Here is a 27660-nt window from a genome sequence, read left to right as displayed (position 1 = left end):
GATCCGGGGCAGCGACCTCTGCCCGGACTGGAGCGGGGAGCCCGAGGGTCGCCTCCCGCTCGGCTGCCAGTCCCCGCCGCCCCCGAAGCCGCAGGTTGCCTCTGATAACCAACTAGGGCGGAAGCGGACTAGCGCCCACGCCCGAGGCTCTGACTGACCTGGATAGGTGCTTCAGGATCTGTTTCTTGATGAGCCCAGCCATGGTGCCGAAGCGGGGGTCGCCGCGCTCTCTCTCCGTTCCTCACTGCCTCCTCTCTTCGTGGCCGTCTCCTCTTTGTCTGGGTTAACCCGGCCGGAGGAGAGGCGCGTGAGCACTCACGCCCAGGACAGACCTGAGCCCCCTGCCGAGGCCACATCCGCCACCGCTGCCGCCAAGGACCGGGAGCATTCCTCTTAGGTAGCCGCGGCCGCCGCCGGCGCCATCTTGGCTGCAGCATCACCTAAGAGATCTGGGGGAGGGCCGGAGCGGGGCGGGCTCGGGGCGGGGCGGGCTCGGGGTGGGGCGGGGCAACGCAGGCTCCGGACAGGCTCTTGCTGCCCCGCCTCCCTCCCTGGGACTAGCGCGCTAGTGCCCCTGACACTGTTGGATGCTTTGACTCCCAACCCCAGAAGCTTCTTGGGTTTTAGACCTCTGTCCCCACGCTCTAGTCATGTCCCCGTCTCCATCACTGAGTTCTTCATACACATCTTCTCTTTTTCATTTCCCTGTCAGAATTTGCTCTACAAACGGCTCTAATTGCTTTGCTTTCTTTACCTACTCAGCTTTTTTCATATTCTTGCCTCAGTGTCTTATCCTTTGCTTAGATATTCTGCTTTTCCCCCGGCTAAATGCTATAATTTGATGTTTCCTCTAGAAATTCTAAGAGAAGTAAAAGTTGATAATGTGTCTTAATAGAACCCAGGACCTGGGAATTAGAAGGCCTAAATTTAAGTCCTGGCTCTAGTATTTTCTAGCTGTGTTAAGCTGGAGAAAATAATTTACTTACGTTTAGCTTCAGTTTAATCTTCTATACAATAGATTAATAATATCAGCCTTACCCAACTCACTAGGTTGTTGTATCTAAAGAAATAAGGATTTTAAATTTCACTTAAAAATTTCTATGTGGGCTTCCCTGGTGGCGCAGTGGTTGAGAGTCCGCCTGCCGATGCAGGGGACACGGGTTCGTGCCCCGGTCCAGGAAGATCCCACATGCCGCGGAGCGGCTGGGCCCGTGAGCCATGGCCGCTGAGCCTGCGCGTCCGGAGCCTGTGCTCCGCAACGGGAGAGGCCACAACAGTGAGTGGCCCGCGTACCGAAAAAAAAAAAAAATTCTATGTAAAGGAAGGAAATTGTTGAAATAGCAGGGAGAACTATTACAGCTCTGCACCTTCACCCCACCCAGCCCCAAACCAACATTTTACAGAGGTGAAAATGACCACTCTGTTTACAGAGGTGACATCTAAAAGTGGGAGGGGGGGAGAATAACACTACCTCTGAGGGATGTATCAGAAAATGCTGTGGGTGTCTATGGGGATGGCCAGGGGATAGTTTACACATATAGTCCAACACCTGAGCCTTTTCAAGCAAGGGAAAGGAGATATATGTGGATTGACTGTTTACTCACTTAACATTTATAATGCACTATAAATGAGGCACTATTCAAGTAACTAGGTAGCCTAAACAAACAAAACCTGTTCCTGCCATCGAAGAGTTAACAGCCTCAGAGGGAAGCTAAATTCCTAGTGCTAGGACCTTGAGCTCTATCATTACACTCTTGTTCAAAGCCTTGCTCGACCATTTTGTAGCTGTGTAAACTTGGGCAAGTTATTTCACTCTCAGCCTCAGTTACCTCATCTATTGGAGATAATAGTACCTAACACAATTTTGTGAGGATTAAATGAGATTATGCATATATAGTGTTGAACAAAGTGCCTAGCATATGTCAAGCTCTTAATAATGCTATTATTATCCTTAGCATAATTGAAAATAGAAGCAAAGTGCTATGAAAACACAAGGGATGGAGTGATTCTATCTTGTTTAGCCAGAGATGGATTTACAGTGGAGATATTATTTCAAAGGTGAGAATGTCAGTTTAAAGTTAAACGGACTGGCCCTGAAGTCAGACTTGGATTGGAAACTTTGCTCTGTGGATTTTTAGCTATGTGGTTGTTGTGAGGATTAAGCTAATGAAGTTTAAGTACTTAGAGAATGCCAGACACAACTGTGGTTTAAATTTACATTTTTGTTAATTGGTATTTAATTCTCAAAGTATGATTTTCAAAAAGTTAAAAATGTGACTGTCATACAAATATATAATGAATGTGCATCAAAGATTTGTTAACTCATATTGGCAAGAACCAACAAGATAGGGTATAAAGTTAGTTCACTCATTAATGTGACTTAAATCTGTTGCACATGTTCATTATGTATTTATATCAGAGTGATATTTTTAACTTTTAAAATTACACATTCTCAAAATATACATGTATTTGAAAAGTAATAGTTACATGCTTGAGATTCTTTGTACTAAAACCTGGGAGGGGAGAGTGCATGGTGTGAAGGTGAATAGAGTCAGGGCTTTTACTGAACAGTCTGTGCTGAAACTGGCTTATACTGGCTCATGAGAACCAGTTGTGCACATCTCTTCCCAACTCTGTGTTCTGGTGTTTGATGAGTTCAGGAAAGCTTGAAAACAGCCATTGTGACAGTATTTTCACCACAGAAAATGGTAAACACTACAAATCAGGACTTTTTTCTTGGAGATCCGGTTGTTAAATATTTACCAACACAGTGTAGGATGGGTTGAAGGGGGATGAGATTGCAAATGTATGGACATTATTTCATAGGCAGTGCCAAGTCTTGGGAGACTTCTATGGTGACTGAATTTGGGGAAGATGATCAGATTTCTGATTTAGAAAAATAGTCTGATAACCATACTGGCAGTACAGAGGACAGATCATGAGAAGAGAATGGAGACAGGAGCCTTGAGAAGGCGGCAGCATTACTATTTTTGGTGAAAGATAAGGCAGTATCAGTAAAGGTAAATAAACAAAAAAGGGTCAAGGACAAATTCCAGAGATTAATACAAGGATTGGAGTTGAAGTTTACTGAGGTTTTTAGTTTGGGGCACCGGGTAGATATTGGGGTACACCACTAATTGAGACAAGTAATATAGGTGAAACAAGCAGTTTTGGAGATAAAATTGTTTTGGATTTGTTACCTTTAAGGTTATCTCAGGACCCCTGGATAGAAACATTCAGGTTGCAGGTGGGGGTAGAAATTCTTCTTTAGGATTTATTGGTATTCAATGATAGCTGAAGCCAAGAACAAAAATGATCTTGATCCAGGATCAGGTAAATATGAAGGAAAGCGAAAAGGGAAGCTTTTTGAAAGAGCCTATTTTAAAAGATGAGAGGTGAATAGAAATGATGGTTACTCTGTGATGTAAGACTGATAAAATATTTTTTACATGGGGGATCCTATCAATTTAATATTGTTAGAGAAAATAGAATGACTAAAATTGGACATAACTAACTTTGGACTTTCAATGACTTTTTGATACAAAGGAATATAGACACCAATAGAATGCCTAACTTAAAGGAGTTTGCCATGGCAAAGGTAACAATGATCACATGATAAAAGGATGACGATGATGATAATTACTAACAGGTACTTGACTTTTATCATTTACTCTTCATAAAATAATTCTGCAAGGGAGGATTATTATAGTATTCCATTTTACAGATGAGGAAGCTAAGGTGTAGAGAGGTTAACTAACCTGTCCAAAAGGTTTGGTGTAGAGAGGTTAACTAACCTGTCCATTTTACAGATGAGGAAGCTAAGGTGTAGAGAGGTTAACTAACCTGTCCAAAACATGTAGTTAGCCAGGATTTGACCCAGGAGTTTGAATGCAGAGACTGCACTCTTAACTACTATCTTTGATTTCAATAATAGGACCTACTTCATAAATTGTAAAGATTAAATTAGTAAATATACATAAAGCTCTTAGAACAATTTAACCACACGCATTAAGCCCTATCTAAGTATTAACCCTTATCTTTATCGCCCAAGGTTACACAGCCATTTTGTGGCAGAGTCCGGATTCCAACCTAAAATTCATTCTCTTAACCATTACGATATAGACAAGTGAGCCCAAGACATTAAGGGAACACATATGAGGAACACCTAATTTCAGGAAGGGGAAAGGAGGAGTGTGTCAGAAGTCTAGAAGCTTTTTGAGATAAGACACAAAACTCCGTGCAGAAGAACAAGCAGACAGGGAAGACTGTGAGTTAAAAAAGCGAGGCGGTTGACGTGTTGACGTGTTCCGTGTTTGTAACAGAGTGGTTGGATCCAACAGTCAGAATGGCAGTGGTGGGCAATAAAGCTGAAGAGTCTTCATATCCAATTCCGTGCTGCGTATGGCTTTGCAATTTATTCTTCAAAAGACGTTACTGTCTGAACAATACTATTCGAACACACACACACCCACAACCTTCCCCCCCAACCCCCCACAAAGATGGTTCGTTATAGGGGTTAGAAGAAACTCCCAAGAGCGACTCAATCTGCAAAAGTAAAGAACAATCACACATTGGGCGAAAAAAAACAGCGTTTTCTCTCTTATTGGATCTGGCCAAAACGTAAACGGGTTGAGACAGGAAGCACGTTACGACTCTTGCTGGCAGGCTGGGCTGCAGTGCAATCTCTGCCTTCCGGCGTCCTCAGTTGCTAAGGGAGAGCGGAAGCGCCCTTACGCTCCGTGGGTGCCACCATAGAGTGCCGGAAAAAGCGTGAGCAGAAGGGTCGGGAAAAGAAAGCAACTGCGGTTAGTACTAAAATGACGACCTTAGTGCTGGATAACGGAGCCTACAACGCCAAAATCGGTTACAGCCATGAAAATGTCTCGTAAGTGTTCGCTTCCTCCGAGGGACAAAGCATATATGCCTAGTAGTTACGTATATTACGCTTCATCTTGGGACGTCTGTAAACTGCAAACGCCCCCGCGCGGCCCTCAGGCAGAGGGATGCTCTGGTTGGAGTTGGGTAGTTTGAATGCTTTGAAGTGAGACATGGTTACTAACTTTGGGCTACGTGGCCCCGGAAGTGGGACGTGTTTCGTTTCGTAACAGGAAATAGTACAGGAAAATAGGCTTCTAAGGAAGCGGTTCCCGAAAGAGGGGTCCGTACACAAAGTTCATGAACCCTCAGGAATCGTGGGCAACGTTTTTGTGTATATGCATTTTTGGGGGGACGCGATCATAGCTTTCATCAGATCCTTAAAGGGTTCCATGGCCCCCAAAAGTGTAAAAACCACTGTTTCAGTGGCTGTAGACTTTGAAGGCTTTGTACTTTAGCCGTTCTAAGTGCTCATTGGCTGACCTGGTTAATTAGACTCAAACAAATACTACACTGGCTTTCATAAACTATGTTTGAGTAGAGACTAAGCAAATTAAAAGACACACTTTTGCTCTAGAGTATTCACAGGGGACTTTTCCCCTTCCTCCCTCCTTTCCTTTTTCTTTTTTTAGAGGACAAACTGCGTAGGAATGAATATTGTTACAGTCTTATTTTGGCAATGTGTATCATTGTTCTCATCCTTTGACAGCAGTTCTATTATCAGTTACTTAAGGAATAATTTAGAAGTCTTGATAAGAGTGCGGAATACTCTATTATCATGTATAGACATTGTGTATGGTGACACAAAGGTGTAGGGAGAAGCAAGCTAAATATTCAAGAACAGTAAATTGACTAAAATTGTAATACAGCCAAGATTGACTACAAGGCAGGTTTTAAAATTATGTCCTTGGGCTTCACTGGTGGCGCAGTGGTTAAGAATTCGCCTGCCAATGCAGGGGACATGGGTTTGAGACCTGGTCTGGGAAGGTCCCACATGCTGCGGAGCAACTCAGCCGGTGGGCCACAACTACTGAGCCCGTGTGCCACAACTACTGAAGCCCGCACGCCTAGAGCCTGTGCTCTACAACGAAGAGAGTAGCCCCCAATCGCCACAACTAGAGAAAGCCTGTGTGCAACAATGAAGACTTAATGCAACCAAAAATAAATAAAATAAATAAATTTTAAAATATATTGTTTTTATGTCCTTGAAGACTATTTAAACATAGAGAAAATGACAGCATAGTAAGTGAAATAATCAGGTATAAAACATTTTTACAGTATTATCCCAATTAATGCAAGGATTTTAATCGCCTTTAGCGCAAAATAATCCTTATACCAAAGTGGAATGTTTTGGGGTGACAAATTATGTTCCCCTTCACTTTCTCTATCCCTTTCTCTGTATGTGTGTGCATATATATGCACACACACGCATACACACACATACATGTGTACACATGTATGATGGATAATGGTTCTAGTTTGTCTTCCTAACCAGATTGTAAACCCATGGTGCGCAGCAACTATATTTAAAACTACTTCCTACATCTGTACCTTATAGCATCTTGCTGATTGAAAATCTTTGACTCCATGGAAACTTAATTTTATGGTCAGAATTTTGAACTTGGATTTTTTTTTTTTTCTTACCAGAATGGTATTAAGAATTTTCCAGGAACTTTATTTACCTCAGCCCCTCTTCACCTCTGTGCAGTGGCAGAACCAATACCCATCCATAAGGGTGTCCTGAAGATTATTTGAGAAAGATAATGGGTCCAGTACAGAACTGGTATATACTAGAACCTTAAAAAAAAAAAAAGGCATGTAAAAATTTTTTGAAGACAGAATGAGAAACACTGGTTTTGGATATTTTTTGACTAAGTATTTAGGGAATAATTACATTATTTGTTTCTTTGTTTATAGAGTTATTCCTAACTGTCAGTTCAGGTCAAAAACGGCACGTCTTAAAACTTTTACTGCCAACCAGATAGATGAAATAAAGGATCCTTCTGGACTCTTTTATATTCTTCCTTTTCAAAAGGTAATTCAACTGTATGTCATTTCTAGCATTAAAGACCTAAACTGAAGGATAATTTGGAATGTATATTTAAGATTTTGTATGTATGAAAATATTTTTGAATCTCTGAGAAAAAGTTATTTTAATTAAGATCTTATTAAAACCAAAAGTTGAATTTAAATTGTCATGTTAAAAAATTGACCATGATTAATTATACTTCAATGAAAAAAAATCAACTATACTTCAATAAATAAAAATAAAAATAAATGACCATGATTTAGTTACTGATTGTGGGTACTGAATTTTACTTGTTTATGTTAAAGCTAAATGAAACGAACACATTAAAGAAAAAGAGTATAGAGAGGCATCTCTACATATTGGTGTGTCTTTTGAACCCTTGATATTTTGGTTATTGTTAATTTGTAATATTTTGAATTTCTAAAAGGAGAAAAACATACCAATATAATAGGTTTCAAATTCAAACATCATTAGACTGGTGAATGTGACCATAAAGAGATAAGAATCAGTGATTTAGAATATATTAATCTGATTTTTAAAAAATTGTTCAAATATTTTTGATAATTAAATTCATAAAACAAATTTTTTAGGGCTACTTGGTGAATTGGGATGTTCAAAGACAAGTCTGGGATTACCTTTTTGGAAAAGAAATGTATCAGGTAACAAATTGGAGTATGTATTCAAATTTCTATTTCCATGTCTTATTCAAATGAAAAATTTAAATCTGTGCTTATATCTTAAGATTTATAAATTTTTGAATACGTTTCTTATATATATTTAAGTCATTTAAGCTACTGTGCTTAACTTTGATTTTCAAATAAGTGCAAGTGAATGGAATTTCCATTGTGAAGTGGAATTTGAAGTTGAGAAGAGATAGTCTGTATGAAACTTAAGATTAAAATTTTTACTTCAGATTTCTGCTATTCTTAGACCAATTCACTGTCTAATTTTTTTCACAATAAAATATTTTTGCTGATATATCTGAATGTGTGAATGATACAATGTTAAAATTTTGTGCTTTTAATATCTTTAGTGTGACTTTAGGTATACTGAGAAAATGTTCAAATTTTAATGCTTCTTAAGAGTGTGTGGGAGAGAATTATGTAAACGTTAAATATTCTAAAGCTTCTCACCTTTTAACTTTTAAAAACAAAATAACAGTCCCAGTGCCTGTAGTTGTATCATTTATTACTTTTGCATAATTATCTTTAAACAATTTGACAGTACCATTTTATCAATGCTATCATTAAGAGAGTTAAAATTATATGATAGTTAAAGTGCATGTATTCTGTAACCAGACTTCCCAAGTTCAAATCCTAGGTATGTCACTAACTAGTTATATGGACCTTCGTAACTCATTCAACACTATTGTGCCTCAGTTTGCTCACCTTTTAAAAGGGAATAATAGTAAGACGTGTTTCCTAGGGTTATTGTGAGGATTAAATAAATGTGTTTATATATATAAAACAAGTACTTATAATTATGACTACAAAGTTACAAAACTTTGGGAATTTTTTTCCTCACATAGGTTGATTTTTTAGACACTAATATTATTATCACAGAACCATATTTTAACTTCACTTCAATTCAAGAGTCAATGAATGAAATCTTATTTGAAGAATACCAGTTTCAAGCAGTATTAAGAGTAAATGGTGAGTTAAAGTTTTTATTGAAATTGAGTTATGTGAATATGAATATGAATAGAGTAAAGAAACACTTAAGGTCCAAGAATATTGGGTGACATTCTTTTTGATTTGAAGGAAATAAAACCTGGAATTTAAGAACTAGATGGACCCTTAGAGATTATCTAGTCAGACTTCTCTCACTTTATCTTTTTACTGATATGATATTTCTCCCTAATGAAGTTACTAGCCACATTTCTAATCTCTGAAAGATTATTGTTTCTGAGTTAGTTGTCTTTTCTGTCACTGATGTGTCTGCTGTTGTTATTATTATTGTTTGAAATAATGTTAATAGCTCAGGCTGCCAATATGAGGGAAAATAATCTGTAAATATTATTTAGAAGTAAGTTTATTAAAGGCTAGAATCACATTACATGACTGTACAAAGAAAGTATTCACATATTTAGCTTGTAGAATTTAAGTCTGTATAAGCAACAGTATACTGTAATGGTTAGGAGCATAATCTCTAAACAGTGTTCTCAACCAAGGGTGATTTTGCTCCTGGGGACATTTGACAAAGTCTGGAGACATTTTTCGTTGTCACAACTGGGAGGGTGCTACTGGCATCTAATGTGTAGAGGACACAGATGCTGCTAAACATCTTACAATGCACAGTAAAACCCCCAACAACAAGGAGTTATCTGGCCCAAAATGTCAGGAGTTCCAAAGTTGAGAAACCCTGCTCTGGAGTCACACTGTCTATGTTTGAATCCTAGCTCTGTTACTTTCTAATCATGTGACCTTGGGCACATTATTTAACTTCCCTGTGCTTCACTTTCTTCATCTGTGAAATGGGATTGTTGTGAGGATTAAAACACACACACTCATGGAGTTTAGAATAGTGCCCAGCATGTAATAAATTCTCAGTAAAATCATCTGCTATTAAAATAATTATTATAAACTGTGAAGTGAATATTTACCTTTAAAAGTTGATCACAAATTTTTTATCATTTTCCACAAAAATATCATGTTTTAAAGTTTAAGCATTATAAAGAGCTTGTGACAGAATTAGGAACGTTATTTTAAATTAGCATTTTTCCTATAAATAAAGTTTTTGTCTTTCTGCTTGTTTTAGTTTGCTACCTTTCTTTATTTATTGCTTTAAATTAATTATACTCTTATTCAGTGTGTTTATTTTTTCTTTATCTTTTTTTTTTAAATAGCTGGGGCTCTCAGTGCACATAGGTATTTCCGAGATAATCCTTCTGAATTATGCTGTATCATTGTAGATAGTGGATATTCCTTTACACATATAGTTCCTTATTGTAGAAGTAAAAAGAAGAAAGAAGCAATTATTCGGTGAGTTGCATTCAATTTTCATCTTATTTCTTAGAATAAAACTGAATGAAATGTGTAATAAACTGAACCAAATTTGAATTCTCCCCTTTTAGGATAAATGTGGGAGGAAAACTCCTAACCAATCATCTAAAAGAGATTATATCTTACAGGTAATACTTAACTTTGATTCTTTGGGAGGATGGGATGCTGGGGGTGAACTTTTTAAAGTAATTTAAAATTATTCCTTACCTTTAGTTCTAAGTTCAGGTGGCAATTCTATATTATTGCTTAGAAGACTATATCACATATATAAATACTAATGATGTTCAAGTTGAAAAGCTTTCTAACATATGAAATGGTAGTGTCCACCAAAAAGACATTTCCAAATTCTAGAGAGCTTAATACTTAATAATATTTTAAAATGACAAATGTATATGTACCTCATAAAACAAATTTAAAAATACGTATAAGGAAATAAGGATCCAAAAAGAAAATAAATCTCTGCCTTCCCTTTCCATTTCTCTTGTCAGTTTTACTCCATACACAGCATAATATTTCAACTTTATTATCTTTTACTCTTTTTTAATCTCTATAAGCCTTAATAATATATTGATATGTTTCTGGATTAGCCAATATTAGTTGACTGTCCACTATTAAAAGATGAAGAATTAGTACTTAATCACGTGCCAACTCTTCTCCTGCCTCCTAAATTTTATTAATGCTATTATTTTTAGTTTTATTGTGTTTAAAAACATAAGTAGAATTCTTAAATCTCAGTTTTTGCTACATTAACTTTGACTGGTATGATACTGTCAGTATCTCTTGGCTTCCCTCTGTGTTATATATGAAAATAAGTGCATCTACATTTTCTTCCCTCCTTTTCTTTCTCTCAGATGTATCATTACTTTTTTAAACAGCTTTATTGAGATATAATTCTCATACCATACAATTCACCCATTTAAAGTGTACAGTTCAATGGTTTTTAGCATATGCATCCATCACCACAATCCCCTTAGAGTTGTCTTACCCATCTCTAGCGCATTTAAAAAAAAACTTTTTATTTTGAAATACAGACACAGGAAGTTGCAAGAATAGTACACAGAGCCCTGTGTACCCTTAGTGACATTTTATATAACTAGTACAACATAAAAATGATAAAATTGACGTTGGTGCAATACTGTTAACCAGACTACAGATTATATTCAGTTTTCACTATTTTTTACGTGCACTAGTCCGCCTCTAGTTCTGTGTGGTTTTTATCCCATGTATAGACTCATAAACACCGCCACAGTCAAGATACAGAACTGTTCCACCATTACAAAGGAACTTCTATGTGCTCCCACTTTATATTTGCTCCCCCACCTTGTCCCAGTACCTTGGCAATTGCTAATCTGCTTTCCATTTCTATAGTTCTATTATTTCAAGAATGTTAGAGAAACAGAATCATATAGTATGTAACCTTTAGAGATTGACTTTTTTCATTGCTATACCATTTCTTCTTAATTATTGAAATTTATAATATTTACATAATGCTCTTTACTATAGTTAAGTCTTCTTGCCTTGATTGTAGATTAATTTTAAAAATAGAAAACTTATAAATAGTATTTACAATATTATGATTACGTGAATGTTACTCATTATGAAACCAAACAGAATTAGGCTCAGCTTCAAAAAGTTTAGTTGTTTAATTCCCTTTCCCAGAAACAGCAAATTAGAAAGGTAAGGGAAGGCTGATACAGATGAGGACATTAACCAAGACCCACGCAGTTTCAGTCCAAAGCCTATATACTTAGTCCTTCTGAATGAAACACTGAATGAAAAAAAATTCATATGTTTTTAAAAGCAAGGCTGTTGAAGTCCAACTTGAAGAGAAGAAGCTGGCAGGAACAACTAGAAATACTGATGAAAAAGAATGATAATGAAAAGAGACTTCTCTAGTAGATGATTAAAAAAATTAAAGCTAATAATTAAATTAAGGTGACACTTGTATAAGAATTAACTGACAGGGACTTCCCAGTGGTGCAGTGGTTAAGACTCTGTGCTCCCAATGAAGGGGGTCTGGGTTCGATCCCTGGTCAGGGAATGAGGTCCCACATGCATGCCACAACTAAGAGTTCGCATGCCGCAACTTAGGATCCCACATGCTGCAACTAAGACCCAGTGCAACCAAATTAAATAAATAATTTTTTTTTTTAAAAAAAGAATTAACTGACAGATCAGTGACACTGAATTGTTAATCCTAAATCAAACATTATATGTTAAAAAAAAAAGTAATTACATATTAAACAAAGCATCAGAAACCAATGAGGAGGGGAGTAACTGTTCAAGAAAAGATACAGGTAAAGTTCCCTGTTTGGAGAAAAATTAAGATTTTACTTTGCCTTATACACTGAAGTTCAGATGGTTGTAAGACTTAAATATAAAAATAAAACCACAAGAAATATTTAACTGAGTTGCTAAGCATAAAAACAGTGGAAGAGGGCTTCCCTGGTGGTGCCTGCCAAGGCAGGGGACACGGGTTCGAGCCCTGGTCCGGGAAGATCCCACATGCCGCAGAGCAACTAAGCCTGTGCACCACAACTACTGAGCCTGCGCTCTAGAGCCCGTAAGCCACAACTACTGAGCTTACGTGCCACAACTATTAAACCCTGCACTCCTAGAGCCCACGCTGTGCAACAAGAGAAACTACTGCAATGAGAAGCCCACGCACTGCAATGAAGAGTAGCCCCCGCTCGCCGCAACTAGAGAAAGCCCACGCTCAGCAACAAAGACCCAATGCAGCCAAAAATAAATAAATTTATTAAAATAAAAAAAGTGGAAGAAGTAACAAAGGGTGTATTTTCTTACAACTTCTTTTTAAAATAAACTTTTTATTGAAGTAAAACATATATAAAAAGAAGTTTAAGACCGTGAGTGTACAACTCAGTGAATTTTCAAAAAGTGAATACACTCATGTAACCAGAACACAGTTCAAGCAGAATATTACCAGCACCCTTAGCCCCCCTTTTGTCTCTGTTTAGTCTGAAAACAACTGACTTAAGGACAGGATAGATTTTGCCAGCTTTTGTTTTTTAACTATGTAAAAATTTTAAACCTTATGTACATCAAAAGCCTTTGTAAGCAAAACTAAAGTAAACAATCCTGAGAAATAAACCTAAAAGAAATATGACACAGGGTTGTTTTCTTTAATATATTAAGAGCTCTTATCAATCCATAGAAAAACACTACCCCAGTATAAAATGGTTAGATAATTTTCAGAATACAGATGGTCAGTGGCACAAATAGATAATCATTGGAGAATTACATGCTGTCAAAGGTTATAAAATGGATAATTCTCAGACATAAAAAGTGTTAAACATCTGTAGTAATCACAGATTCAATTGCGATATTTATTGAGCATTTATTTAGGAGCTTGGGATGCAAAACAGAAAAGAATTCCTCTTCCTCATGGCACATTCTAGTACAGAAAATGCAAATTAAAATACTACTCTTACAATCCAAATTAATAGAATTTTTTCAAAAGGTGTTGCAGATTTGTGATATGGACACTCTTATTTGCTGCTGGTCAGAGTATAATTTGAAATAACTTTTCTGGTAAACAATTTTGCAATATACCAAGAGACTAAGTATTTCATATTATGTGTCCTAGAGTATGAATAAATAATGGGATAATCAGAGATATCGATTAAGATGCCTATATTTCGAATACAGGGACTATGCTAAACACTTTACATGTATGATTAGAATTATTTACTTCTTGCAGATGTATTAAGTTGGTGAACTTATTACCCTTTTAGAGTTGAAGAGATTGAGTCCCAAAGAAATAAAGTAATTTGTCTACTAAGTTGTGATTAAGCCTGTCTCAGACTCCAAAGTCCATGTTTATAAACACACGAGTATTTTTCCTCCTGATCTAAACTTTCAATATTTGGAATATGGATAAATACATATTAATAGATCCCTCTGGTTGAAGTATGATAGGGCAATAAGAACCTGCTGTATAAAAAAGTAAATAAAATTAAATTTAAAAAGAAATATGATAAGGCATTAAATCATATTTTTAAAGAATATGTAATAGAATAAGAAAATGTTCATGAGATAACGTTTGGGCTAAAACATAAAAAGTAAAAATCTATGTGCAGATAAAAATATTCAAAGGAAATAACCTCACATTTTTGTTTGTTTTTAAAAACATGTTTATTTTCTACATTAAGCCTGTGTTGTCTCTGATTCACTCATCAAATATTTAAGCATCTACTTTTTTTTGCTGTTTTTTTTTTTTTTTTTTTTTGCGGTACACGGACCTCTCAGTGTTGTGGCCTCCCCCGTTGCGGAGCACAGGCTCTGGACGCGCAAGCTCAGTGGCCATGGCTCACGGGCCCAGCTGCTCCGTGGCACATGGGATCTTCCCGGACCGGGGCACGAACCCGTGTCCCCTGTATCGGCAGGCTGGCTCCCAACCACTGTGCCACCAGGGAAGCCCTAAGCATCTACTTTTTGCTAATTACTGTGTGGTGCTGACTAACAGTCCTTGTCTAATAGGAAAAGAAAGTGCACATAGTTAAGGCATTTTAGCAAGGTTCTATTCAAAATGGTTGGAAGAAAATGTTTCCCTTTAATTGGATAATCCTTGCCACTTAAAACCTCTCTTTTCAATTTCCTTCTGCAAACTGAACTGTTTGCCCTTAGAGGGATAATGGGGAGATTAAATAACATAATGGAATGGGTATTCCATAAAGTAAAAAATATTTTACACATTCAAAAATTTAATATTTTTAAAAAATCAGTTACCTGAAAATTTAATTCCAGAAAAATATTTTAAATGATAATTGTAAGTTATGGTTAAATTTTCTTTTTTTTTTATTAGTCATCAGTTTTATACACATCAGTATATACGTGTCAATGCCAATCGCCAAATTCATCACACCCCCACCACCCCCACAGCTTTCCCCCCTTGGTGTCCATACGTTTGTTCTCTACATCTGTGTCTCAACTTCTGCCCTGCAAACCGGTTCATTGTACCATTTGTCTAGGTTCCACATATATGCGTTAATATACGATATATGTTTTTCCTTTTCTGACTTACTTCATTCTGTATGACAGTCTCTAGATCCATCCACGTCTCTACAAATGACCCAATTTCGTTCCTTTTTATGGCTGAGTAATATTCCATTGTATATATGTACCACATCTCCTTTATCCATTCATCTGTCGATGGGCATCTAGGTTGCTTCCATGGCCTGGCTATTTTAAATAGTGCTGCAGTGAACATTGGGGTGTATGTGTCTTTTTGAATTACGGTTTTATCTGGGTATATGCCCAGTAATGGGATTGCTGGGTGGTATGGTAGTTCTATTTTTAGCTTTTTAAGGAACCTCCATACTGTTCTCCATAGTGGCTGTATCAATTTACATTCCCACCAACAGTGCAAGAGGATACCCTTTTCTCCACACCCTCTCCAGCATTTATTGTTTGTAGATTTTCTCGTGATGCCCATTCTGACTGGTGTGAGGTGATACCTCATTGCAGTTTTGATTTGCATTTCTCTAATAATTAGTGACGTTGAGCAGCTTTTCATGTGTTTCTTGGCCATCTGTATGTCTTCTTTGGAGAAATGTCTATTTAGGTCTTCTGCCCATTTTTGGACTGGGTTGTTTGTTTTTTTAATATTGAGCTACATGAGCTGTTTATATATTTCAGAGATTAATCCTTTGTGCATTGATTCGTTTGCAAATATTTTCTCCCATTCTGAGGGTTGTCTCTTCATCTTGTTTATGGTTTCCATTGCTGTGCAAAAGCTTTGAAGTTTCATTAGGTCCCATTTGTTTATTTTTCTTTTTATTTCCATTACTCTAGGAGGTGGATCAAAAAAGATATTGCTGTGATTTATGTCAAAGAGTGTCGTTCCCATGTTTTCCTCTGAGAGTTTGATACTGTCAGGCCTTACATTTAGGTCTCTAATCCATTTTGAGTTTATTTTTGAGTATGGTGTTAGGGAGTGTTCTAATTTCATTCTTTTACATGCAGCTGTCCAGTTTTTCCAGCACCATTTATTGAAGAGACTGTCTTTTCTACATTGTATATCCTTGCCTCCTTTGTCATAGATTAGTTGACCATAGGTGCATGGGTTTATCTCTGGGCTTTCTATCTTGTTCCATTGATCTGTGTTTCTGTTTTTGTGCCAGTAGCATATTGTCTTGATTACTGTAGCTACATAATATAGTCTGAAGTCAGGGAGTCTGATTCCTCCAGCTCCATTTTTTCCCCTCAAGACTGCTTTGGCTATTCGGGGTCTTTTGTGTCTCCATACAAATTTTAAGATGTTTTGTTCTAGTTCTGTAAAAAATGCCATTGGTAATTTGATAGGAATTGCATTGAATCTGTAGATTGCTTTGGGTAGTAGAGTCATTTTCACAATATTGAATCTTCCAATCCAAGAACATGGTATATCTCTCCATCTGGTGGTATCATCTTTAATTTCTTTCATCAGTATCTTATAGTTTTCTGCATACAGGTTTTTTGTCTCCCTAGATAGGTTTATTCCTAGGTATTTTATTCTTTTTCTTGCAATGGCAAATCGGAGTGTTTCCTTAATTTCTCTTTCAGATTTTTCATCATTAGTACATAGGAATGCAAGAGGTTTCTGTGCATTAATTTTGTATCCTGCAACTTCACCAAATTCATTGATTAGCTCTAGTAGTTTCTTGGTGGCATCTTTAGGATTCTCTATGTATGGTATCATGTCATATGCAAACAGTGACAGTTTTACTTCTTCTTTTCCAATTTGTATTCCTTTTATTTCTTTTTCTTCTCTGATTGCCATGGCTAGGACTTCCAAAACTATGTTAAATAACAGGGGTGAGAGTGGACATCCTTGTCTTGTTCCTGATCTTAGAGGAAATGCTTTCAGTTTTTCACCATTGAGAATGATGTTTGCTGTGGGTTTGTCGTATATGGCATTTATTATGTTGAGGTAGGGTCCCTCTATGCCCACTCTCTGGAGAGTTTTTACCATAAATGGGTGTAGAATTTTGTCAAAAGCTTTTTCTGCATCTATTGAGGTGATCATATGGTTTTTCTTCTTCAATTTGTTAATATGGTGTATCACATTGATTGATTTGTGTATATTGAAGAATCCTTGCATCCCTGGATAAATCACACTTGATCATGGTGTATGATCCTTTTAATGTGTTGTTGGATTCTGTTTGCTAGTATTTTGTTGAGGATTTTTGCATCTATATTCCTCAGTGATATTGGTCTGTAATTTTCTTTTTTTGTAGTATCTTTGTTTGGTTTTGGTATCAGGGTGATGGTGGCCTCATAGAATGAGTTTGGGAGTGTTCCTTCCTCTGCAATGTTTTGGAAGAGTTTGAGAAGGATGGGTGTTAGCTCTTCTCTAAATGTTTGATAGGATTCACCTGTGAAGCCATCTGGTCCTGGACTTTTGTTTATTGGAAGAGTTTTAATCACAGTTTCAATTTCATTGCTTGTGATTGGTCTGTTTATGTTTTCTATTTCTTCCTGGTTCAAGCTTTGAAGGTTATACCTTTGTAAGAATTTGTTTTTTTCTTCCAGGTTGTCCATTTTATTGGCATAGGGTTGCTTATAGTAGTCTCTTAGGATGCTTTGTATTTCTGTGGTGTCTGTTGTAACTTCTCCTTTTTCATTTCTAATTTTATTGATTTGAGTCCTCTCCCTCTTTTTCTTGATGAGTCTGGCTAATGGTTTATCCATTTTGTTTACCTTCTCAAAGAACCAGGTTTTAGTTTTATTGATCTTTGCTATTGTTTTCTTTGTTTCTATTTCATTTATTTCTGCTCTGACCTTTATGATTTTCTTCCTTCTGCTAACTTTGGGTTTTGTTTGTTCTTCTTTCCCTAGTTCCTGTAGGTGTAAGGTTAGATTGTTTATTTGAGATTTTTCTTGTTTCTTGAGGTAGGCTTGTATAGTTATAAACTTCCCTCTTAGAACTGCTTTTGCTGCATTCCATAGGTTTTGCATCATCGTGTTTTCATGGTCATTTGTCCCTAGGTATTTTTTGATTTCCTCTTTAATTTCTTCAGTGATCTCCTGGTCATTTAGTAACGTATTGTTTACCCTCCATGTGTATGTGTCTTTTACGTTTTTTTCCCTGTAATTCATTTCTAATCTCATAGCGTTGTGATGGAAAAGATGCTTGATATGATTTCAATTTTCTTAAATTTACTGAGGCTTGATTTGGGACCCAAGATGTGATCTATCCTGGACAATGTTCTGTGCGCACTTGAGAAGAAAGTGTAATCTGCTGTTTTGGGATGGAATGTCCTATAAATATCAACTAAATCTATCTGGTCTATTGTGTCATTTAAAGCTTCTGTTTCCTCTTTTTTTTTTTTTTTTTTTTTTTTTTGCGGTATGCGGGCCTCTCACTGTTGTGGACTTTCCTGTTGTGGAGCACAGGCTCCAGACACACAGGCTCAGTGGCCGTGGCTCACGGGTCCAGCCACTCCGCGGCATGTGGGATCTTCCCGGACTGGGACACGAACCCGTGTCCCCTGCATCGGCAGGCGGACTCTCAATCACTGGGCCACCAGGGAAGCCCCTGTTTCCTCATTTATTTTCATTTTGGATGATCTGTCCATTGGTGTAAGTGAGGTGTTAAAGTCCCCCACTATTATTGTGTTACTGTCGATTTCTTCTTTTATAGCTGTTAGCAGTTGCCTTATGTATTAAGGTGCTCCTATGTTGGGTGCATATATAATTGTTACATCTTCTTCTTGGATTGATCCCTTGATCATTATGTAGTGTCCTTCCTTGTCTCGTGTAGCACTCTTTATTTTAGAGTCTATTTTATCTCATATGAGTATTGCTACTCCAGCTTTCCTTTGATTTCCATTTGCACGGAATATCTTTTTCCATCCCCTCACTTTCAGTCTGTATGTGTCCCTAGGTCTGAAGTGGGCCTCTTGTAGACAGCATATATATGGGTCTTATTTTTGTATCCATTCAGCGAGCCTGTGTCTTTTGGTTGGAGCATTTAATCCATTCACATTTAAGTTAATTATTGATATGTCTGTCCCTATTACCATTTTCTTAATTGTTACGTGTTTGTTTTTCTAGGTCCTTTTCTTCTCTTACGTTTCCCACTTAGGGAAGATCCTTTAGCATTTTTTGCAGAGCTCATTTGATGGTACTGAATTCTCTTACCTGTTGCTTGTCTGTAAAGCTGTTGATTTCTCCATCGAATCTGAATGAGATCCTTACCAGGTAGAGTAATCTTGCTTGTAGGTTCTTCCCTTTCATCACTTTAAATATATTATGCCACTCCCTTCTGGCTTATAAAGTTTCTGCTGAGAAATCAGGTCTTAACCTTATGGGAGTTCCCTTGTATGTTATTTGTCATTTTTCCCTTGCTGCTTTCAATAAGTTTTCATTATCTTTAATTTTTCCTAGTTTGATTACTCTGTGTCTTGGTGTGTTTCTCTTTGGGTTCATCCTGTATGGGACTCTGTGCACTTTCTGGACTTGGGTGGCTATTTCCTTTCCCATGTTAGGGAAGTTTTCAACTACAATCTCTTCAAATATTTTCTCTGGTCCTTTCTCTCTTCTCCTTCTGGGACACCTATAATGCGAATGTTGTTGCGTTTAATGTTGTCCCAGAGGTCTCTTAGGCTGTCTTCATTTCTTTTCATTCTTTTTTCTTTATTCTGTTCTGCAGCAGTGAATTCCACCATTCTGTCTTCCAGGTCACTTATCCGTTCTTCTGCCTCAGTTATTCTGCTATTGATTCCTTCTAGTGTAGTTTTCATTTCAGTTATTGTATAGTTCATCTCTGTTTGTTTGTTCTTTAATTCTTCTACGTCTTTGTTAAACATTTCTTGCATTTTCTCAATCTTTGCCTCCATTCTTTTTCCGAGGTCCTGGATCGTCTTCACTCTCATTATTCTGAATTCTTTTTCTGGAAGTTTGCCTATCTCCACTTCATTCAGTTGTTTTTCTCGGGTTTTATCTTGTTCCTTCATCTGGTACATAGCCCTCTGCCTTTTCATCTTGTCTGTCTTTCTGTGAATGTGGGTTTTGTTCCACAGGCTGCAGGATTGTAGTTCTTCTTGCTTCTGCTGTCTGCCCTCTGGTGGATGAGGCTATCTAAGAGGCTTGTGCAAGTTTCCTGATGGGAGGGACTGGTGGTGGGTCTAAATTTTTTTTATTTCACGTTACCATTTTTTTTTTCTGTTTAGGCAGTTACATGTTATGGACGAAACACATGTGATTAATCAAGTGAAAGAAGATGTATGCTATGTGTCTCAGGATTTTTATAGAGACATGGATATTGCCAAGTATGTATAATGGTAACCTAAGAACTAGAAAGTTGATTCTTGGGTAATGTTACACATAGTTAAAATATTTTATAAGTCTATGTTTTGTTTTCCAGGTTGAAAGGAGAAGAAAATACAGTAATGGTAGACTATGTTTTGCCTGACTTTAGTACAATTAAAAAGGGCTTTTGTAAGGTAATTTTTAAAACTTTATTTTATATTGGCGTATAGTTGATTTACAGTGTTGTGTTAATTTCAGGTGTATACCAAAGTGATTCAGTTATACATATATCTATTCTCTTTCAGATCCCTTCCCATATAGGTTATTACAGAGTATTAAGTAGAGTTCCCTGTGCTGTACAGTAGGTTCTTGTTGATTATCTATTTTATATATAATAGTGTATGTTAATCCCAACCTCCTAATTTATCCCTCCCCCCACCTTTCCCCTTTGGTAACCATAAGTTTGTTTTCTAAGTCTGTGATGTAAGGTCATTTAAAAAATACTCAATGATATTTCTTCAAGTGACCACCTCAGTCAGGTTTGAACAGCATCCAGCTGGGATGGGTGGAATCTCACAGAGTTGTTGATGACTGCCTTCCTGCCTGGTGGCCATTTCTTTAGGCACCAGTGTATGAATTATTAGTTAATATCTCTACTAAAGTTATTTAGAAAAAGAACTATCTGCCATGATAGCACATGGGACAAATCTGGAGATTAACAGTATCATTACCTATATTATGGTTTACCCTTTTGTGTTTCATTAAGAATTAGTTTAAGTCCAGTTAGAACTAGGTTATTTGTTGTGAATATTACTGGCACAGCTGACCCAAGGCTCTGCTATCAGATTGTAGTTGAAAACAGCAAAATCCAGTGCACTTTCAAAGTGTTGAGAAGAGTTTATCTTGGATGTGAAAACAAAGTAATTTCTCCCTATCTTTGAGCAGCTCAGGTAAATTATCAGTTCTGTGGTTGGGTAAATGTGAAGTTTGCCCTTCTAGTTACTGGCTTGGTGAGGAATGGTAGGAAGTTAAAAATCTTTGGTCAGAAACTTAAGCACAAGGAGATATTTTCTCAAGGGGACATGTATGGTAATGTTCATTGTAGTATACATTAAAAGAGTGAGAAATTGGGAAGAGCCTAGGTAGCCATTAATGGTAGAAAAATAGATAAATTTTGATATATTCATATTATAAAATAAGCAGTGAAAATGAAGTAGAGCTACGTGATCATCATGGATAAGTCTCAGAAATGTGTTTCTGTCTAAAACATGATGATGTCTAAAAGCCAGTTTTCGAAGGACGTATACCATTTCAGGCTATTCAGAATAATTATTATGTTTAGGAATTTATAAATATGAAGTAAAAGTATATAAACTATGTATGTGAATGATAACACCAAATTTAAAGGGGGAGTGTTATATCTGTGAAGTTACATTAAAATGGTTGATGGATATATGGGGTTTTTTCTTTTTTTTTTAAAATTATTTATTTTTTGGCTGTGTTTCATCTTCGTTGCTTGCACAGGCTTTCTCTAGTTGCAGTGAGCGAGTGCTACTCTTCGTTGTGGCGCATGGGCTACTCATTGCAGTGGCTTCTCTTTTTGCGGAGCACGGGCTCGCGGAGCACGGGCTCCAGGCGCATGAGCTTCAGTAGTTGTGGCACATGGGCTCAATAGTTGTGGCTTGCATGCTCTAGAGCGCGGGCTCAGTAGTTGTGGCGCACGGGCTTAGTTGCTCTGCGGCATGTGGGATCTTCCTGGAGCAGGGCTCGAACCCGTGTCCCCTGCATTAGTAGGCAGACTCTTAACCACTGCGCCACCAGGGAAATCCAGATATATGGGTTTTATATAATTATTTATACTTGTTTTTATGCCTGAAATTAAAAAAATTTGGTGGCCAGATTATTGAGGTGAAATACACATCAGAATTCAGAGAAGGCTACCCAGGTCCTCATAAAATCAAAATCATCCTGTAATGTCCTTAGAAACATATCCTTGCGGAAGGACCAAAGCCAGCTTTTAGAAGTGGGAATTGTGACAGATTATGGGATCATGTTGTCTGGCATGAACTGGGGAGAGAAACTGGAAGCCCATGTCCCACTTAGGATATGGAAGGTGTATTTTTTTCTTTACAAGACAGGGAAAACTGCCCCAAAATATAGATACCAAGCCCCTTTCTGATTAGGCACGTTTGATCATCCTCATTTATTATAGCTGATTAAAACAGTCCAGTGATATAAAACACCTTGTGGAGAATTTATAGCACTCTGGACTCATGGTGGTAAAGTAATCCATATTTCTACAGGGATGGACCCCGAGTAAAGTCTCAGTAATTCCCAGTTCCTCCAAACCTGACTAAAAATCACCTGGGTCACTTAAAGAACAATTGGTATCCATGTTCTCAGTCCCTGTCCCTGGAAATGCTTAGTGCCTAAGTTTGAAAACTTAAACTTAATCTCTAAAAAAGAAAAAAATTTCTTCCAGGTGATTGGACTATCAGCTATGTTTGGAAATCTTTCTCTTTTTTAAAATGTAGTTCTCGCTTGCCCTGCAAATGAGAACTTACCAGTTTATTGGACATTATCTGCTGAACTCCGCTAGCTTCCTTCCCAAATCATAAGCCTTGATTTCTCAATCCTACACCTTACATAGTGAGCTAGTAGAGTCATGGTTGTTCCCCCAGTTGATTATTGTTTTACTCATCAGCTTTGGAGAAAAAAGGCAGAAGCCACATTGTATTGTTTGCAGCTCTTTTATTGGCCTTTGGCCTTGTGATCAGAATCTTGTTAATGACGGCACTTCACTAATTGAGTATAGACTCCCTGTTACTTGTACACTTTAACATCAGTTGAGTGGACATAGTCAGTTGGACTGAACTTTTACCAGATGATGGAATGTTACATCAAATATTTATTTCAGAAATAATGGATTAACCTTTACTTTGTCAATTAATGTTAACATTTTTACCATAATACATGTTAAATTGTGTACATCTTAATAATTTTTAAGGTTTAGAAATGGTTATATTTTGTATATGTTAGGGTTACTCCTAAAATGTATTTTTTAAATTTAATACTTGATTAACTTGTTTTCATCATTGCCTGACAATCAAAATCTTTGATGAGGGCTGTTAAATACTTATGAAACTAGAAAAACAATACTGCATAAGATGAAAGAGAATTATACTTGTTTGAGAGCCTTTATACTTAGGATATTGTTAAACTCGGACCTTGATAGTTTATTCAAGAATATTTTTAAATACTTAGGAAAAACTTACAACCTTGATTTTCTAGTACTGATGACAGTAACAATAATAATAAGGTCTGTAATATTGTTACTGATTACAACCGATAGAAATTCCAGTTTTATTTTTTAACAGAAAGAGGATGCTTATGAAAGTGTAATGAATGCTTTACTGACCTAAATTGAGAAAATTGTCCTCATAGTTAACTGTTATCACTTTCTGCAGAGCCATTGTAGTTTAAACATTTCTTTCATGGTACCAGAATGAAATTTATGAGGGCTGTACAGTAATCATGACTTGCATTGACTAAAATAGCAACTCCCAGCAGCCTTTATAAATTCCTTCATTTGTCTATGTCTAAAACAAAAATCTTTTTGAAATTGTACTCTTAGAAACAGAAAATACTTGCAGTTCCAGATTATATATTAACGATTAGTGGCTTTAGAGCTAACATTCAGCAAGGATATCTAGTTCTGGCTTTTCCCCCAGTTAGATATTTGGCCCTGGGTCAGTCACATGATCTTCTTCTGTAAAATCAGGGCTGTGGATTAGATAACTTCTAATGTTTTGTCAAATTAAATTCTCCAAGTTTCTCCAAGTCTGTATCTGTCTCAAGTTATTTTGAGTGTTGACAATATGAGTTATATCCTATACACTCAAGCCAATATCATTTTTAAATGAATTTGTAAATTTATAGGAAGTATTTTCCATTCTGCCTGAGAAGGAAGAATACTTTATCTGTGAAGAAATAATATTCTTCTCTTTGCTAGTGCAACCATAGTTTAATCGGATTGAAAGTGATGTGTAGCTTTCCTTGTTCTTCCTAGGGTATTGTGAATTTTGTGTAATTTTTAGGATATTTTTATTTAAAAATAATGTTTCAAGGGACTTCCCTGGTAGTCCAGTGGTTAAGAATCCATGCTTCCAGTGCAGGGGTTGCAGGTTTGATCAACTGGTCTGGTAACTAAGATCCCACATGCTGTATGACGTAGCCAAAAAAATTAAAAAAAAAAAAAAAAGAAAGTTTCAAGCATGGAATTTCCAAATGATAGAAATCAGAATCATTCATATCCAGGTTAAGAGAGGCAATGTAGTAGGAGGAATATATTGCGTGTGCTCAAGTTATTAGTTGAATGATCTTGAGCAAGTCATGTAACCTTGCCTAGCGCAATTGCATCATTAGTAAAAGGAAAATATATCTACCTTACAGGGTTATATGAGAATTCAGTATGATAATGTATGTAAAATGCCTAAAACAAACACCACATTGTTGACTGGCATGCTATACTGGGTAGTGGATATGTGATGGCGAACAGTGTAGATGATGAGGGATAATACAGGGTGATAGTAAGAATACTAGAGGGATCTTTTATTTGGGAGTCAGAAGAAGCCTCTCTGAGGAAGCTGAAACCTGAACAGAGAGTAGATGACTAATTATATTAAGGAATAGTTTTTATATACTTTACTCTTTAACAATAAATTATTAATATTTCTTTTCATATATTTTAAGTATTTTTATATTTATATAGAGGATTGGGATATACTCTGTTACAGGTGGAAAATTGCATATATGAGTCAAATGAAGTTAATGTCTTTAACAATCTAGAAAAGCTGATGAGTCTTAGTGCAATTGAGAGGGACCATTATTTTAATGATGTAGAATGCTGTAGAAGGAGATTATTTTTTTCTGGCCCCTTCAGGAGCACAGCTCACAGAGTGGGTGGGTTAACAGAAAATAAATAGCAAAAGAATTTCAGTGATAAAGTCCATGTATTTGCTTAAATCATTTTGGAAACTGTTTTTTGAATAGAGATTGAATAAATAATAAAGAAGTTTGATGATGTAGGCTTTTTGCACAAGGGAAAGGGGAAATCCTAATAGAATAAAACCATAATGCCCAATAAAAATCTAAGGCAAGGCCAGGGGAGTGAAAGTAGATAGTGCTGGAAACATAAGGTACAGTGTTTTTTATTTAGAGTATGTTCTTTGTTCTTTAAAAACTGGAATCACTCTGTTCTTAGAGGTAGATTATGAAGTTCCTTCTCCTCTATTCTCCTTTTCTTTCTTTCTGTTTTAAAATGTGTGGAATAAAGCCAGATCATCTTTGGGGGAATAGCTATATTAAGAGTCAGTAGTTAGTTATGTGTGTGGTTAGGCAACAGCAGAGAAGACCACATTTTTCTAACTTTTGAGAATCCTGAAACTTCCAAGAACATGGTTAATATATTGGTATTACATATTACTAAATGTTATTAGTGATGTGAGCTAGATAACATAACTTAAACTTTTCATCTTATTTTTCTTTAAGCCAAGAGAAGAAATGGTGTTAAGTGGAAAATATAAATCTGGGGAACAAATTCTTCGTCTGGCCAATGAGAGATTTGCTGTTCCAGAAATACTCTTTAATCCTTCTGATATAGGAATTCAAGAAATGGGAATTCCAGAAGCTATTGTCTATTCAATTCAGAACTTACCTGAAGGTGCATAAATAATGAGGAATAATGATATTTTTTAAAAATCATAAGCTCTGTGAACCCTAGAGAAGTCATCTGTTTCTTCTAAATAATTTGAGCAAATGGCTACTTTATTTGCAGAGATTTCCAGATCTAACTTGAATAATTCTTTATTGTACTTTATTTTACTTGAATAATTCTTTATTGATCCTAGATTGTAAATTTGATATAGGAAGAGTAATTATGGTCTGCTTAAATTTGAAGAACTTCATCTCTTTATAAGTATTAAATTGCTATATCCATTTAAAAAGTTTTAATTTAAGCCAAATTTGCACAGAGTAGAAATTTATAATTTAACAATTTAATGGGTTTTAGCTGTTGATGAGACTGGTTTATTCCTTCTGTTGCATTTTGATTAATATACAGGAAGTTAGTTTTAATGAGATTGAAGTATAGTGCTTCACAGTGATTTCTGGGTTCTCCTGAAGCATGATTTAACTAAATAATGTTCTAAAGTTTTGGAGTACCTTTATAGCTTAAAAATGTCTTCCTAGTTCATAAGGAACAGTGTAGGCATTGGAGAAAATCTTGCCTATGCAGTGTCCTTTCCTCCCATTAAAAAAGAAAAAAGTCAGATAATGCCATCACCTTAATATAGTTATTTCACAACTAATTTCACATTAATATTTCATATTGATTTCTCATTTTATCTAAAGTTGCAGTCATGAGATATACAACATTTTGTACTACACTGTTTTAATGTTGTGTTGTAAGACTCAATATTAACGTAACAGTACTCTGTCCCTGTTTTGTGAACAGAAGCATTAGGTGGGATGGCCAGTACCTATCAATTCCTGACAAATTTCCCAGTGGTGCTTGGTAGCCCTTTAAGATTGACTAACCATGTGGCACTTAATATTCGCTATCATGTAACTTTAATGAGTGTAGAACATAAGATCCTTTCTTTAAATATTATTATAGATTGAGTATTTTTCACTATCAATTGTAAGTGTTGCACAATAAGAATGTGTGTCTCAGTGAGATAACATGGAAACTTGGATTTTCAAGTTTAAAATGTTATGAAGGACCTCCTTTTCATCTTTACACTAGCTAACAGTCTCAGCCTACATAAAGACCGCCTCCATTTTAGGGGAGAACAATTTTAATTTTCAAATGTCTGCTACTAGAATTTTACTCATTTATGTATAGCTTACATGTATATGTAATAAGTTGCTAGTAGTTCAACCCCTTCACCTTAGCCTTTCTTTTAAAGAACTGTGAGGTCATATTTCTGTTTAATATGTTTATTTGTATAAATGATAACCTCATTATAAAATCTTATAAGTTATAATTTATATGGTTATAAAAAACTACATGGTTTCCCAACCAGTAACTTTCATCCCCAATTGCTTTTACCTAATCTCTCATCCCCATTTCTCCAGAAAGATAAGTAAACAGATATTCTAATGCCTTTTTTCTTTCTCCTATTTTTCTCTTTTAAAAGAAATGCAGCCGCATTTTTTTAAGAACATTGTTTTGACGGGAGGAAATTCCCTTTTCCCGGGATTTAGGGATCGGGTTTACTCGGAAGTTCGATGTCTCACTCCGACAGATTATGATGTTTCTGTTGTGCTGCCTGAAAAGTAAGTGTTGGCTTATATAGAAACAAATCATGGAAGTTAGTTTACAGATAAAGAGGTCTGTAGGCAGACTTGAGTTTAAAGCCTGGTTCTACTGGGTTGCCAGGTTAATTTCACCTTTGGGATGCTCATTTTTCTTTTCTCAAAAAATGAAATGATATAGCT

General features: G+C 36.4%; 2 protein-coding genes across 6 annotated transcripts in view; one reads left to right on the top strand and one right to left on the bottom strand.

Annotated features, from left to right (window-relative positions):
* Window positions 1-331, bottom strand: part of BLTP3B (bridge-like lipid transfer protein family member 3B) — a 105787-nt gene extending 105456 nt beyond the window's left edge. For all 3 annotated transcript variants that reach the window (XM_079938125.1, XM_079938126.1, XM_079938130.1), the window contains exon 1: window positions 159-331. In XM_079938125.1, coding sequence (XP_079794251.1) covers window positions 159-202 — 44 coding nt within the window. In that variant the 5' untranslated portion in view covers window positions 203-331. The remainder of the gene's footprint in view (window positions 1-158) is intronic.
* Window positions 332-4754: 4423 nt separating this feature from the next.
* ACTR6 (actin related protein 6) overlaps window positions 4755-27660 on the top strand; it is a 32180-nt gene continuing 9274 nt past the window's right edge. Inside the window, exons 1-10 of one of the 3 annotated variants that reach the window (XM_079937787.1) lie at window positions 4755-4885; window positions 6793-6910; window positions 7495-7563; window positions 8433-8556; window positions 9750-9885; window positions 9978-10034; window positions 20082-20180; window positions 20276-20354; window positions 25711-25882; window positions 27427-27498. In XM_079937787.1, the coding sequence (XP_079793913.1) occupies window positions 4818-4885; window positions 6793-6910; window positions 7495-7563; window positions 8433-8556; window positions 9750-9885; window positions 9978-10034; window positions 20082-20180; window positions 20276-20354; window positions 25711-25882; window positions 27427-27498 (994 nt within the window). In that variant the 5' untranslated portion in view covers window positions 4755-4817. Of the gene's footprint in view, window positions 4886-6792; window positions 6911-7494; window positions 7577-8432; window positions 8557-9749; window positions 9886-9977; window positions 10035-20081; window positions 20181-20275; window positions 20355-25710; window positions 25883-27359; window positions 27499-27660 lie in introns of those variants that run through there. The other 2 variants (XM_079937786.1, XM_079937788.1) reach the window with 2 other exon arrangements.

Source organism: Stenella coeruleoalba (assembly GCF_951394435.1).
Source record: "Stenella coeruleoalba genome assembly, chromosome: 11".
In the NCBI taxonomy this organism is placed as follows: Eukaryota; Metazoa; Chordata; class Mammalia; order Artiodactyla; family Delphinidae; genus Stenella; species Stenella coeruleoalba.
The sequence above is the reverse complement of the archived record's forward strand: the minus strand, read 5'-3'. Positions and strand labels throughout refer to the sequence as shown.